The sequence below is a fragment of the Coptis chinensis genome, chromosome 4 (assembly GCF_015680905.1).
Source record: "Coptis chinensis isolate HL-2020 chromosome 4, ASM1568090v1, whole genome shotgun sequence".
NCBI classification, from domain to species: domain Eukaryota; kingdom Viridiplantae; phylum Streptophyta; class Magnoliopsida; order Ranunculales; family Ranunculaceae; genus Coptis; species Coptis chinensis.
The window spans coordinates 81,272,538-81,288,008 of record NC_141459.1 but is presented as its reverse complement, the minus strand read 5'-3'; the positions used below and the strand labels follow the sequence as shown (position 1 = coordinate 81,288,008).

The 15,471-nt window shown below is 36.3% G+C and overlaps 1 protein-coding gene across 1 annotated transcript; it reads left to right on the top strand.

Annotated features, from left to right (window-relative positions):
* Nucleotides 1-1,464: 1,464 nt before the first annotated feature.
* Nucleotides 1,465-2,034, top strand: LOC147505079 (uncharacterized). The gene has a single exon (XM_086605462.1). The coding sequence runs from the start codon at nt 1,465-1,467 to the stop codon at nt 2,032-2,034; it is 570 nt and encodes a 189-aa protein (XP_086461588.1).
* Nucleotides 2,035-15,471: the final 13,437 nt, after the last annotated feature.

Sequence of the window (15,471 nt, the reverse complement as noted above, 5' to 3'; positions counted from 1 at the left end):
ACAACCATTCTATCTCCTCTAAATTACCCACACCTGTAAGGTTAGACGAAATATAACCTTTACTTTAGTGTTGATCAATAACATCTTTTGATGCAATATATATCACTAATTTTAATGGCATATTAAGTTTTGGAAGATGACGAATGCATTGTTGGAGTACATCTACAAATTCTAATGGCATATACTAATAGTGGCGGAGCCAGGAATTTCCTCCGCATAATTTTCATGCCAAGTGCAGCATACTTTCGCTCCGTACAAATTGTAGATATCAAAAACTACTGCAACTACGCATTGATGAACAAAACTGGAGTCTATACAACAATATTAGTAAGGTCGTAAGAGCAAGTCCAATGGGAACCTGCTAAAGGATGCCACGTCAATGTTTTTTTGGCCTTTTGGTAGGAGTGTCAAATTTGGCAGCCGCAAAGCACAAAAACCTTTCTAATGGTAGTTTCTTATTTTGAAGTGGTGAAGGCATATAGACGGCCTCTGCCATCTGTCGATTAGAGCATCATCAATGCGTTTCTATAATTTTTTGTGACACCTCTGCATTTTTAGTGGATCAAAATTGTTAAAAATGAGTCAAGCACCAATGCAAAATTTCTAAATTTCTTGTTTCGATTTCGCATGGCACAAGTTGTCTCGTCCAGATAAAAAGTTTTTATAAACGGAAAAAGTTGTTCCGCCCATCATTTCCCTCTATTTCTGTGGCGCCAAACCATTTTCGTGCCCATCGTTTCCTTCCATTTTCTACGCTATATATCAGATCAATCATAGGTGAAGCATCCATATATTTTTTCATTTCTTAATCTCCTCTCATCAGTCATAAACTTTCAATTATTTTGTCATGGGTTCTAGTAGTCATAATAGCAATTGGTGTGAAAGAGTAAGTGAACTGATTTTCGACGACGATGATGAAAATGCCGCAATCGTTCAACAAATGCAAAGTGATGCAGTTGTAGTGGTGTCAATGATTCCGGCTTTCAATACTTTATCTGTACCAATATGGGGTAGATATGTTGATGGTAGAGAATACACTAATCACGATCGTGTTGGTACGCATGAACGGTTGGTGGCTGATTATTTTGCTGCTAGACCAAATTATAAAGCAGGTAAGTTTTGTAAGAGAAGACCACTTTTTAACCCTATATTGGAAGTTGTCACTAATTTTGATCCATATTTTAAGCCTTCTTGTGATGCTCTTAGTTTGCCTGGGGTTTCGGGTTTGGTTAAGATGACAGCTGCAATACAGATGCTTGCCTATGGCTGTCCAGCTGATTCAATGGTCACTAGATAAAACTTGCTGAGAGTACGGCCCAAGAATCACTTCATCATTTCTGCAATGCAGTTGTCAACTATTTTGAAGAACAATACCTGAGAAGCCCAACGGAAGAAGATGTAACACGCTTGCTTGCAGTAGGTGAAGAACGCGGTTGGCTAGGTATGTTGGGTAGTTTAGATTGTATGTATTGGGTATGGAAAAATTGTCCAACTGCGTGGCATGGAACTCATTTGGGCCATGCTAGAAAAGCAACTGTGATTTTGGAAGCAGTTGTAGACCAGGAGCTATGGTTTTGGCATGTATACTTTGGAATGGCTGGATCATGTAATGATCTTAATGTGTTAGATAATTCTCATTTATTTGATTATTTAGTCAGAGGAACAACTCCATCTTGTGTTTATCAAGTTAATAACAATCCTTACAACATGGGCTACTACCTTGCTGGTGGAATATATCGACCATGGGCTACACTGATTCAAATAATCTCATCTCCTACTACTCCTATGGATATTAACTTTGCAAAAGTGCAAGAAGCAGCTCGTAAAGATGTGGAACGTGGTTTTGGTGTTTTACAGGCTAGATTTGCAATTGTTAGCAGGCCTGCTCATCAGTGGGACAGAGGAGCTCTATTTCGTATAATGAAGACATGTATTATACTTCACAACATGATTGCTGAGAATGAACGTAATGTACAACTTCCAAAGTGGAAACCACCTTCAGATGAACGGTTGCAGCATGAAGTTGAGATGTAGAGTAATAACCATCTGTTTGTTCAAAATATGGTAGCCATGACATTAAGTATTCATTGTGGAGCTACTAACCAACAATTGAAGAATGATCTGGTTGAATATCATTGGGCACGTTATGGTGCATGCCACAACCAAAAGAACAACTAATAAGTTTGTTTAAGTTTGTTAACTGTGTTTTTTAAGTGTGTTTTATGTATTTTTTGTTAACTGTACTTTCATCAAGTTTGTTTTGTTTAAATAAGATTGTGATTTGTTGAATAAGATTTGCACATACTTGAAATTAAAAATGTTATAACTAAAAATCATCATATTCATATTCTTTATTTCATCCCTCAGAAATGGATTGGGAGAGCGTGCTCGTCTACCACGAGACTGACTAACACTGTTTGTTGATCCAGAAGAAGAAAAATACCTAAACTATTGAGAAGGATGGGTTTGAATGTATGGACTAGGAGGGGTTGGAATGTATGAACTAGGAGGGGTTGGAATGTATGGAGTAGAAGATGTTGGATAATGAGGAATAGAAGGAGCAGCAGGAAACCTTGTTCTTGTTCAACCCACTTACAATAGATAGATGCTTGCTTAGCTTCCCAAAATGTTAATTGAATACCGCTAAACTTGCTTAGATCAAGCATCATGATATCTTGTTCTTTCTATGCTTCAAGCCTCAATATTTCATCTTCTTTTTCCTTTTTCAATGAGAGGAACATTTGTCGTTTTAGCTCTATTTGTTCTTGCAGATATTTTGCAGTTGTAAGTTGATTGTCTCTTACCTCCTCCAGAGTTTATGCCATTTGGTGCGCAACTTCATCATCATCTCTTTTCTTAAACTTTCTTCCCTTTGGTCATTTTTCTGATCCAGGCACTTCTCTCGATGGTTGACTTTCTTCATCTAACGGAATATTGGCTATTCCAATATTGTTAGCGGTTGATCCACCACTAATGCCACCACTAACATCACTACTAGAAGTGGTTATCTACTTTTTTAAACTACTATCACTTCTAGCTTGATAGAAGTGATTCCATTTTGGACTTAAAATTAAAATCCAATAACAATGCTCAAATTTAAATGGTTCATTTTGAACAGTTGAAAAAATAGTACGAGCTCGTGACATTGTATCATCCGCATTAGTACCACTAGCATCCACTCTCAATTGTTGATCATAATAACCTTGAAATAAACTTACCGCATGTTGGATTATATGAAAACACGCTTGAACTGATCCACCAGTTCGTGGTTGCCCTACATGACCAAGTTGGCTCATACGCTTGTTCATTTCATCAACAATTTCCTCAAAAAAAAACATGTCTATTTTGGCCCGTTCCAACAACTACATCTTCTGAAATAAAAATCCAACTATGGCATAAAATTTCATCTTCTATGGCTGTGAAATTTTTTGAACGACCTTGAACATAGGTATGTTGGCTATTTTCTTGGCTTTGGTTTTCACTATTTCTACCAGCTCTATTTCCTCTACCTCTAGACCTTTGTGAATACATTTTGTGATTTTGGTGAAGAATAAAAGAAGAAAGAAGAAGATTAGTGAATTGGTGAAAAATTAGTTAAGCAACTATGCAATATATATAGGCCTAGTCCAATGGAACTAAATATATCCGTTAATATCCGTTAATTCCAACGGTACAAAATCGAGCCGTTTGAATTTTTTATTAAAAAAAAAGAAAAAAAATGCTGGACGACAAAACTTGTCCCGTCCCACTCTTGGACGAGACAACTTGTCCCGTGTGACTAATTTCTATATTTCTCACTAATTTGGTTTTGGATTTGACAATTGTTAAAATAAAAACGGTGTTTTGACAACGCGTTGGGGATGAAAATTGCCAAATTTTTTGTCAATTGTCACATTAGAAATCGATTTTAACAATGCGTTGATGATGCTCTTAGTTGCAAGTTTAAGTCGATTCTTGTTCATAATATTTATCAAAATGCACATCCAGTAAGTAGGACTCTTGATAATGCAGCGAGAACAAAAATGAGGTAATGACCTAAAATGAAAGATACTTTGCTGAATGTTTGCAAAAATGAAACGTATTTTCATTTGTGCCCAAGAATACATGCAAGCAAGTTTCAAAAGGGTTTCCAGATATGAATGCCGTCAAATTATTTGAACGGCACGTACACTAGACCATTAAATCTCTCCTCAATCTATTTTATGCCCACATGGACATCCACCTCAAATATCAACCATCAAACACTAACCAATATTTCGATAAATTTTTCCCTCTGTTCCCCAATTCTTTCCCTCCAATTCTCTAATTTTTCCCACACTTTTTTCTTCATAAATACCATATTCTAGGGTAGGGTTTTTCATATCTTTCAATTCCAAACAAAAAAAACCAAAAGTAAATCAAACAAGATCATGTCTCTCAATTCCCACTCCCACTCGGTTAATTCTGCAATCTTTTGCAAATGTGGTTATCCGGTTGTACCGAGAGTATCTCACACCGCACGAAATTCCGGAAGAAAATTTTGGGGTTGTCCATTTTTTGGAGATGAGTCGCGCCAATTTTGTCATTTCTTAGCGTGGTTTGATAATTCATCAAGATCTGTTGCAGCTGAACCAAGGATTTGTGAATTGGAGCAGTTGCACCTTGCTGTTATGGGGGTTGAAAGAAGAGAGTTGGACGCACCACTGGACTTGCACGCACCACTTTTTTTTCAATAGTGGAAGTATGTTAGGATGATACACACTATTAGAATATGTCAGTATTATAATATGTCCTATATGTAAAGTCAAACATTTCTATAAGTGTGGACATCCATATCTAGTAGTTTCCATTATCATGTTTTGGGTTACTTCACACCCAAGATAGGTTAGTATAAATATGTAACTCAACTCAACTCAATCACTCTAACCCTAATCAATCTCTAATATCTCAATCCATTGTTCTTCTTCTTGGTTTCTCTCAATATATCAATGTCACAACTCTTAATATATCAATGTCACAAATCAAATCAAAGTTTAGTGGTACGTTAGGAGAGGAATATCTCAAAATAAATATCTATCAAAAAATCATTTTTTTTTCAATTTTCAATATTCAATTCAAGTCAAGTTTCAATCTTTTTCTGGATGGATTTACTGTTCACCGACATTATTCACCAGAACTGTTCATGGGTATTGTTCAGTTTACCGGTGTTGTTCACCGGTACTGTTCACGAGTACTGTTCATCGTCATGTTCAAGGCATTTTTCAAGGTTTCGCAATCTCTTGTCTCATTATTCTCCATGGTTCGAAGTCAGTATTCAAGTTCCGTAATCTCTCTGATTTCGTAATCTCTTTGTTTCGAAATCAGTGTTCTCAAGATTGTCTTCGTCAAGGCACACCCATACCCTCCTCTCTGTATCTCGCACTAGTTGTTTAGTTTTGTTGCATGGGGCACATGCGCTCGATTTATTCTTGCTCAAGGTGCGCCCGCGCCCTTGCCTAAAGGCAGTTCTATGCGAAAGGGGGAGCTGTATTCTTATCTTTTCTTTCTGCCATTCAAGCTGTAATTTGCAAGTTACAGCTGTAGTTTGCGGCATTACAGCTTGAGGGGGAGTATTAGAATATGTCAGTATTAGAATATGTCCTATATATAAAGTCCCACGTTTCTATAAGTGTGGACATCCATATCTAGTAGTTTCCATTATCATGTTTTAGGTTACTTCACACCCAAGATAGGTTAGTATAAATATGTAGCTCAACTCAACTCAATCACTCTAACCCTAATCAATCTCTAATCTCTCAATCCATTGTTTTTCTTCTTGGTTTCTCTCAATATATCAATGTCACAACTCTCCTAGCATCACCACTAACATGCAATTTAACAACTAACATGCAATTTAATACACACAAAGTATCATCCTGTTGGGCACCGTTATTTCTTGGTTCACACCATTGTTACTGGAATTTTCTGGTCAGGATGATACATACAATATAATATCATGTATGTCAGGATGATACATATAATATATCATCGACCTGCTTCTGCTTCTGCTTTTTTTCTTCTTTTTTTTTTTCCTTTCGAAGCAACTAACTTATCTATTTTTGTACAAAGTATTTTCTTTTCTTTTTCTGATATCCATTAAATTCTCAACTCGTCAGTTGGGTAAGCTTTTTTATTGTGTGTTGTAATGGGTCAGGGATTTATAGTGAAGAATAAAAAGGTTTTTAGAAATTGTGAAGGCTCAAGAGGTGTAACTAGAGGAAAAACTATCCTTTTGGCTTTATAACGTTTATTTGGCTATATCGATCCAAAAAGGGTCTAAATTTTCTCCTAGGATATGGCATGGTGATCAAGCAAGTGGACGTGTGGTCTTTATATCTAGACATCCTTTGTATCATCACTCAATAATCATTCAGATGAGGCTTTTGGCTAGATTCTCACAGGAAATGGAACTTAATTGTTCTAACCTTGGTCTCGGAAACTCATTGCTATGTACAATCAAATGCTCATGCATGTCATTCATAAAAAGATGCAGAAATTATTGTATGTATATTAGTCTAAGTTCGAAGAACGAATCCTTACTATATTGCTATAATGAGACTTCTAAACTTTTGATTCATCATGGAAAAAGGAAACAAGCCTTTTAATACTAAACAAAAAAATATTTTTGGTCTTTTTTGAAATTTTTTTAAGAAGGAAAGAAATATACTACTATATCTAATATATGAAATACCTAGTTTTTTGCAAAATATTACTATACCACCCCCAAATAAAAATAAACTTTATCCTCAAAGTGTGAATAGATAAGGAAAGAGATTACTATAGAAACATGAGCAAACACGGCAATACGTACACCTGTATTATGTTATTCATGATGAAAATATGTCACCCCCAAATAAGTTTGGGGCGTGGGTTGTTTGATATAGAACGAGAAATACATGGTTTATTGTAATAGGGATTTATGTAATTATTTTACTATAAATTTTTTGGGTTTATGTATTTTTGAAAACATATGTAATGCAGAAAAGAAAAACAATGGGAAATTTTGGCATGATGTATTTGTATTACCTTCTACTCATATACCAAATTCCACAGATAAAAAGTAACAAACATATATAGAATTAATATTATACTACGTTATAAAAAGGAAAAAAAATAAACAACAAAAAATACAAATAAAAAGAAAACATCAAACTATACGGACACTAGGGAACTTCCTAGTCAAAATCCGTGCGTGACTCGTCATGACGTCGAGAAGATCCGTCTCCTTGCTGACGTCGGGTCCTAGGGTGTCTATCACTATGCAGGAGTGCATCTTTAATGCTCTGCAATGTCCTTGTGACATTGTGCTAAAAAGGTCGTTGCTCCTACTAGAAAGAATGCTGCTCCTCTCTGAGGTTTTGCGGAGCCGCCCTAATAACTTGCTGATCGACCTTGCCTGAGGTGGTAGACGTGCTGGTGTAGAATCCTCTGGCCCTCATGGAGGAAATGAATTCTGTCCATGGGCTAAGTGAACTGTCGAGTGGTGCTTTCAGTGAAGCAGTCCACTGGCTCGGTTGGGCGTGCTTGCTTGGCGCCTTTGGCAGTAGGTGGATACCAGAGTTTCTAGACGTAGTAGGCATAGATAGGACCTCTAGTAGCATCTCTTACCTCCATTAGAGCGTCTATAGCATCGAAACCCCAGTGCTGCATGATCCTTGTGACCAACACTAGTAGAGGGGCGGTGTTGCAGAGTTGCTCCCAGACGAAGGTGGCGATGTAGAAGCTGTTCTTATGCTCATGAAGAATCCACAAGATGTGGAGCATCATTTTACCAATATTAGAAAGCTTTACTGAGCCTATCAAGTTGAAGGCTGTCCATTGAGATACTACCAACTGATTCTTTCGCAGGGAACTCTGAAACGCACAGTGTGATGTAGGGTTTTTCCTACCTTCGAGAAGTGTTTCTGTCATCATCACATCTATGGTCTTATTGTTTGGGGAATGCTCTGTTTGAGTATAGACCTTCAGAGGAATCCCTAGAGCCTCACTCACCACCTCCTTAGTAAGCTCAAAGGTGTGGCCATCCCTGACAACCATGACATGGTCATCCTCCCCTCGTTGTATGCGGTTATAAAATGAAAGAGTGAGAGAGGGAGAATAACTCGCACCTTCCAACAAAACCAAAGACTCACATCATCTTCTTCTAATCTTAGTCTTGAAGTGCACTTCAAATATATCAGAATTGAAGAGGGTTTCAAAATTTTGCTTCGGCATAATTTTTAGAACTCGAGCCATTTAGAGTAGGAGTTGATGAAATCGGGGTTTTTAGTTGGAATGGGGGTTGAAAATAGAGCTCACTGATAAACACCCAAAAGTGTAGTTTAAACCCCTTAATAGTATTATATTAAGTCCAATATATTTATAATAAATAAGAGTTAGTAATGTTTACGTGTTTTTGTGTTTTTCAGGTCTTGAAGCTGTTTATGTGCTTAAAGATGTCATTTTGCATGGAAAATGAGTCAAGATGATTGATAGAAGAGTTCTATATTTAAAGCCCAAGAATCAGGAAGAAAAAACATTTTTCAAGCCTAGTCAAAGCTGGGAAGTCAAAGTCAATTCGGGTAGAATAAGAACAGAAAAGTCAACAGAGCTTCAAATGGGTGTATCTTTAGACTTAGGCCTCCAAATTGAGTCTACATTATGTCAAAACGACCGGCTCGGAATAAGCTTTCCAATGGATCTAGCTTTGCCCTAATAAGAGCTATAAATGTAGACAAAAAAAGTATTAAAGTAATTTCCAACAGCTGTGGCCTCGTTATACTTAACCTAATGGACTTTGGGTTCACATTAGAGGCCCAAAGTCCCCCTTCTTGGCTCATGCACGAAAATATAACCCTAACCCTATCCTATATAAAGAGGTTTAAGGCTAAACTTATTCTCTCCTTCCTCCCCTTAGTTAATAATTAGTTTAGTGTAGTTGTAATTTAGTTTAGGATTAGAATAATTTAGGTTGTAGCCACCATTAATTCCCAATCAATCAAAAGCTTTAGTTTAATTTCAATTATGTCTCCCTATTATTGTTTTAGTATAATGATTCCTATGACACTAGGCGAAACCTCCATTAGAGGAGGTTTATGAAGCCATCTGAGAATGAGTAGCTAGTAGTTTTATTGTGTTGCATAAAAGAACGTCAAGTTCTTCGTTATGAGTAACTAGAGATAGAGCTCATAACAGAGAACTAGAGTATAGAGGCACCACCAAAGAGATTTTGGTGGAGCTAAACTCTCATGCTAGTGAAGCCTTGATCTGAGAGGACTTGGTGTTCACTAGGGAGCAAATAAGCGATTCGATACTAACTATTGGCAATCGAATCGCGTGGTGGAATTTCCCTTCTCTAATATCTTTCTCTCATTCAATTCTACTGTTTCGTATCTATTATTTACTATTTTCATATTATTATTACTCTCTCATTAGTTAATAGTTTGATTAGTCTAGATTCGTTACAAGTACATGCAAGCAAAAGTGGAGAACACGATTACTTTCCCTTTATCACATGATTTAGAGAGTATAATTATAACTTGAATAGAATGATTTTAGCATGTTAGAACTACTGTTTACTACATCTAATTAAATTATCTTGTCAAATGGCGCTGTTTCCAATCTTGTTTGCCTACGTATTGCATGTTTAGGTAGAAAAATTGTTTACGCTATTCACTAACCAAAATACTGTTTTCATTGTTCACGATTTTCCAAAATATTTCTGCTACTGTTTTAGTGCATACGAGTTGAGCAACCAACTCCCTGCCCTCTCGTGACCTAACCCAAAAAAATTTTGCCATCACAAAGCGCACCCCGCCCATTACACCCTAAGCACGACCCGCGCCTAATTTGACTTATTCTGGAACGCACCCCGCGCACCTTTAAATTTATGAAAAAAAAAGTACAAATCGCGACCCACACCCACTTTAGCCTATTTTAAGCGTGCCCGCGCCCTATTTGAAGTAGAATAAATTTATTTTTTAATATTAATTGCAATATTATCTCACGAGTACAGTATAGTATTCGTATTCCCAACCGCTCTAGTAATTACATAATTTTTTTTTCATACTACACAGTGTCTAGAAATTGAAAGAATTGGGGTTCTCTAATTAAGGAACATGCACGCACGAACAACCTCCCTCAATTCTTAAGTGGCCTGGCTGTTGGTTTGAAAAGTTTTTAGTAGACGTGCTTCAAGGCTGTTGAAGGCGCTATTTATACGCGTAGCAAGGACGCTCTAGGTAACACCTCTTTACATCCTCGAATCTACTGTAAGAGGATTATATTTCTAGTAATAATCAGGCTTATTTTTGCATGCTCATTAGGAATTGCCTATTAGACTTACAACTTGCATGAGATTAAGATCTGGTACGCATAAACCTACTATATAAGTTTATCGTAGACGCATAAATAATCGCCTATCTAGAAATTCACCAATCACCACACACCACACACCACCTACACCCACCAACACTACATCTGTAGCAATGAGTGAAGAAATAGTAGAGAGACCCCTCTCTGATTTCTATAAGGCTTTAAACGATGGACCTGAGTCCTGCGTATAAGTCTTGCAGATATTACGGGAGATTTTAGAATCCTCCCCAATATATTTAATGTGCTATCTGTTTTCCATGGCTTAGGCCATGAGAAACCTTATCAACACTTACGTAGGATATAACAAGTTATTATGACATTCCATCATCTTAACGTAACACCTGAACAAATAAAGCCTGGGTGTTTCTTTTCACCCTAGCTGACAAAGCAGCAGCTTAGCTAACAGCACAAAAGCCAAACTCTGTCGACACATGGGAAAAACTAGTTGAATTATTTATGGAACAATTTTACCCACCACAGAAGACTGATGAGATGCTACACATATTTATTTCTTTCGCCAAAAGCCTCAAGAATCCTTTTCTGAGTCTTGGAATCGTTTCACTGATCTTCTAGTAGAATGCCCCCATCATAATCTTGGTAAAGACGCACTAGTTCGTGCCTTCTTTAAAGGCCTATCCCAACACCATAAGGAGATGTTAGACATCATGAACGGAGGTAATTTCTTAAGTAAAGGAACCACAGATGCTTATAACTTCTTAGATAATCAATCCAAGAAAAGTAACAACTTGGGAGGTAACGATTACTCCTGCTCCAATACTTCTTCTTTAACAGTTAAGGCAACCAGTATGTTTGAGGTAAAACCTGACCATGAACTTAAAACTCTTATTGAATCCCTCACTAAAAGGTCGATGCCCTCTTTGTGCATAAACAAGAAGCGATACATACCCACTCCAGTCATGAACATCAACTCCTATCCATATGTTTTAATCCCAACCATACCAATTCCTTTAGTCCCTTACTCTATAGTTCACCGCCACTACAACCCATAAATAATTACGCTTTCACCAGCCCTAACATACAATAGATGTAAAACACTAATTATAATAGGTATTAATTATCAAAATGTTAGGCCCACTCCAAACTTCCACCAATTTAACCAACATCTAGGACAAGGTGATTTAGGTGGCCAGAACAGAAGTTTAGTGCCCGTGATCCCAAAACGATCAACATCAAGACATGACCACGCACCAAGCCTTAATTCCAGTCACTACACCAGTTAAACCATCTACAGAGGACGTAGTAGTAACTTTGTTGTAACATCAAAATCAAATTATGCAACAAAACTCCAACTTGATGAAGCAACAAAATGAACAAAACTCCAGATTTATGAAAGATCAACATGATCAAAACTCTAACATGCTACAACAAACGATGCAAATGATGTAATCTTTGTGCCAATAGGTACTTGAGCTGTCTCCTAACCAAAATAATAACTAACAAGGTGTGTTTCCAGGCCAGGTTAAGTTGTGCCGAATCCTAAGTCAACAAACACTGCCTTCAAAGTAAACAGTATTAAATATAATGGTAATATAAACCAAGGGGACCTACAGGCAGTCACTGCTTTTCGTTCGGGTAAAGTAGTTGATAACCAAGTGACTATGCCTAAAGATCACCCACAAACTAAGAATGAAACCATACCAAATACTGTCATAGAAACTGAAGACTCTACAACTGTAGAAGTACCAGTTAAACCACAACCAAAAGGGAAAACTTTACAAGACCCCATAATAGAAATTGATGATCCTACACCTGTAGAGGTTCCAATATGGAAAACTAGTTAGAAAATGGCAAAAGATAAAAACAAGGTTAATACTTATGTTGACCCATATGCTAAGTATAGAGAAAAACCACCATTTCCCTAGAGACTACTTGTGTCTAAAAAAGATGAGAATTTTGATGAGATTAGGGAAGTGTTTAAAAATCTGACTATAAACCTACCTTTTCTAGATGCTATAAAAAGTCTACCTGGACACACTAAGTTTCTAAAAGATTTGTGCACCAGGAAGAGGAAAACTAACATACCCAAAGAAGCCTTCTTAACTGAACAATATCCCTATTTATCTAAACATAACGGAATTGTTAAGTACATGAGAAGCGCATTTTTTGATGGCTAACATTAGAAGATTGGAAGCTGATTTCGAAGTTTTTTCCATTGTACATGTATTTAGAGTGACCAATAGACTAGCAGATGCACTAGCTACTAATATACCTGTAGTCAGTTGTATTGAGTTGATTCCTAGTTCCTTTGCAGAGGATGTTAAAAAAAAAATATTTGAGGATGCTGCAGGAAAGGAATATGTGAGAGAATGTAATTGGAACTAGATTCCACTTTATTTTATTTTATTATCAATAATTTAGGGGTAAGGGACCTCTCAAAAACCCTGCTTTCCAATAAAAAAAATAAAAATTGTTAAGTACAAAGACCCTGGTCATCCTACTGTATAATGCACCTTAGGTGATAACTTCATAATAACTGCACTATTAGACGTAGGGTGAGTGTTAACTTACTCCATTTTTATTTATATAAACAACTAGGTCTCCATGAACTTAAATCTACCAAATAAAATGACTTTGCAGTTAGCCGATCGTTCTATTAAGTATCCCAAAGGCGTAGTTGAAAACATTCTAGTTAAAGTTCAAAATTTTTACTACCTGGTCGACTTTGTTATTCTTGACACAGAAGTTGCTCATGATTCTATCCCCATCATCATAGGGCGTCCTTTCTTGGCAACCACCAATGCCCAAATAAATTGTCGGGATGGATCAATGACTCTTTCCTTTGGAAATCTGTTATTGGCGGTTAACATGTTTAGACTTAAGCAGGGACAACTAGGTTTGCCTGTAAAAGGTGAAGTAAAGTACATTAAGAGTTTTGTATCTAACTTTAGTACGGCCGACGCCTTAGTCCCCACTTTAGTAGATGCTCCTCTTACGGAAGAAGACAAAGATCACAATTTCTACTCCTTGAACATAACTAAATTAGAGGAAGAATTTTCCACCCTGCCTTATGACCCTATGGGAGATGTAGTCAATCTCACAATGGAAGAAATAGATGAATTTCTCAAAAATGTAGATGAATACCACAATTATGTGGATGTGAACAACCTAGATGAGGAATTTGACGAGTTTATAAGAGCCTATGATAATCCACCCTCTCAAGAACTACATAGAGCACCACCTGACCACCATCCACCTGAGATAATCCCTAATAAATACCAATCATTTATCACCACCTCGGTTCCCCGCCCTCCACTTTTCCAAAGGAACCTTAAGTTTGCACTTGACCTCTTTGCTTCTCCTGTGCTTTATGACTTTCTAAACCCATCTGGTGAAGAAATAAAATCCACGGAAAAGCCACCTGACACTTTCTCATTTTTTCCATACCATCCTTCTAACACTTATCCAGATTCCATGTATTTTTCACAACCATCCATTTTCTCATGGTCATTCACTTGGACATTCTTTCGTTGGAGGGAAAAGAAGAAAATGAATGCTAGATTAGGTTCTAGGTCCATTAGACTTCACTCTCATTCTGCTAAGCCACGTCATAAGAAATCTTGGTGCTTAATTCTGTTTGGGGGTGCATTTCGTGATAATTATTTATAGAAAGACCCACAACTATTTTGGTTGTTGATATATGGTAAAATGCATGTTATAACATATATTTTAGATAAAGTCTCGAGTATCTGACTATAAAATACTCATTGTATTCTATGGTATACTCCGTTTCATTTTCATTTTATTTCTTTCTCGTAATTTTGTTTTTTCCAAAAATCAAATATAAAAAAATTAAAAAATTAAACCATAAACATGTATTAGTAAGTCTAGGGAATCTGACTTTAAAAGACCCAAGTTTTTGTAACATACCACCTTTCTGGAGTATAGGCCAAACAATATTTTTCAAACTTAAAAAGTGTTTTCAAATTTTGTTTGGGAGTGGCACATTTTTGTCTTTCATTTCAAAACTTTTTGCCACCCTTTTGCCTATCATGTTTACTCCAATAGAGTCTAGGTTAGTTAGTTAGGTAATTTAATTGTGTTATTGAATTATTTCTTGAACCCCCTTCTCCCAAATTGTTTGGGGGTGGTATATTTAATTTTAGCACATTGTACGTTCACGTATTAAAATTGTATGTATAAATATCAAAATATTGATGCATAATGTGATCAGGTACTTTAATTTCGTGAAATTTCAATATTTTGCTGAATTTCGGAGGCTAATCCTATAGGAGTCATGATATGCACATGCTTGATTTGTGAATGTAAGGTATTATTATTTTATTTATGTTAGAGTTCGCTTATGTCCCAAGCGCTATTTATTATTTCATATTATCTCCATAATGGAAGGAACTCATATAGGAGTTGCATATGTTTTTATTTCTTTATATTAGTATAGATTAACCTTCTTTTTCAGGTGTTCCCATTTACAAGCACATTTCTATGGTACTCTCTATCTTTTATTTTCATTCCATACTTTGGGGACAAACATTATTCTATTTGGGGGTGGTATAGAAACACGTTGTAAATGTTGAATCACATATTAGGTTGTATATTACGTATTAATTATCGTATAAAAAGTATAAAAATATAAAAATCATAAAAATAGTTATACTATGCACTTAGTGATAATGGTATTGTTCCCTTCTCCATGATGATATTAGTCTAGAAATCTCACGTATTACTTAAATTAGGATTTAATTTTTGAAACTTAGATTAATATGTAGGTAATAGTCATTGCATCTTTTCTTAAACATCTTGCATGACCATCTTTGATTGTACTTGGCAGTGTTTTTTTGAGACCTAGGTTAGAGTACTTAATACATATCCTGTGAGCATCTAGCCTAAAAGCCTCAAATGAGTAAAATATTTGAGTGATGACACAAGATAGAAGTCAAATCCAAGTAATGAAATCACACATCCACTTGCTTGGTCACCATACCATATTTTAAGTGAGAATTTACTCATATCTACAAGTAATTATCTGCTAGTTGCCCCACTGAGCCTTTTCATTAGCCTTTTCACAAACCACAAATCCTTGAACCAATAAAACAAAACAAAAATAAAATAAAATCAACCTAC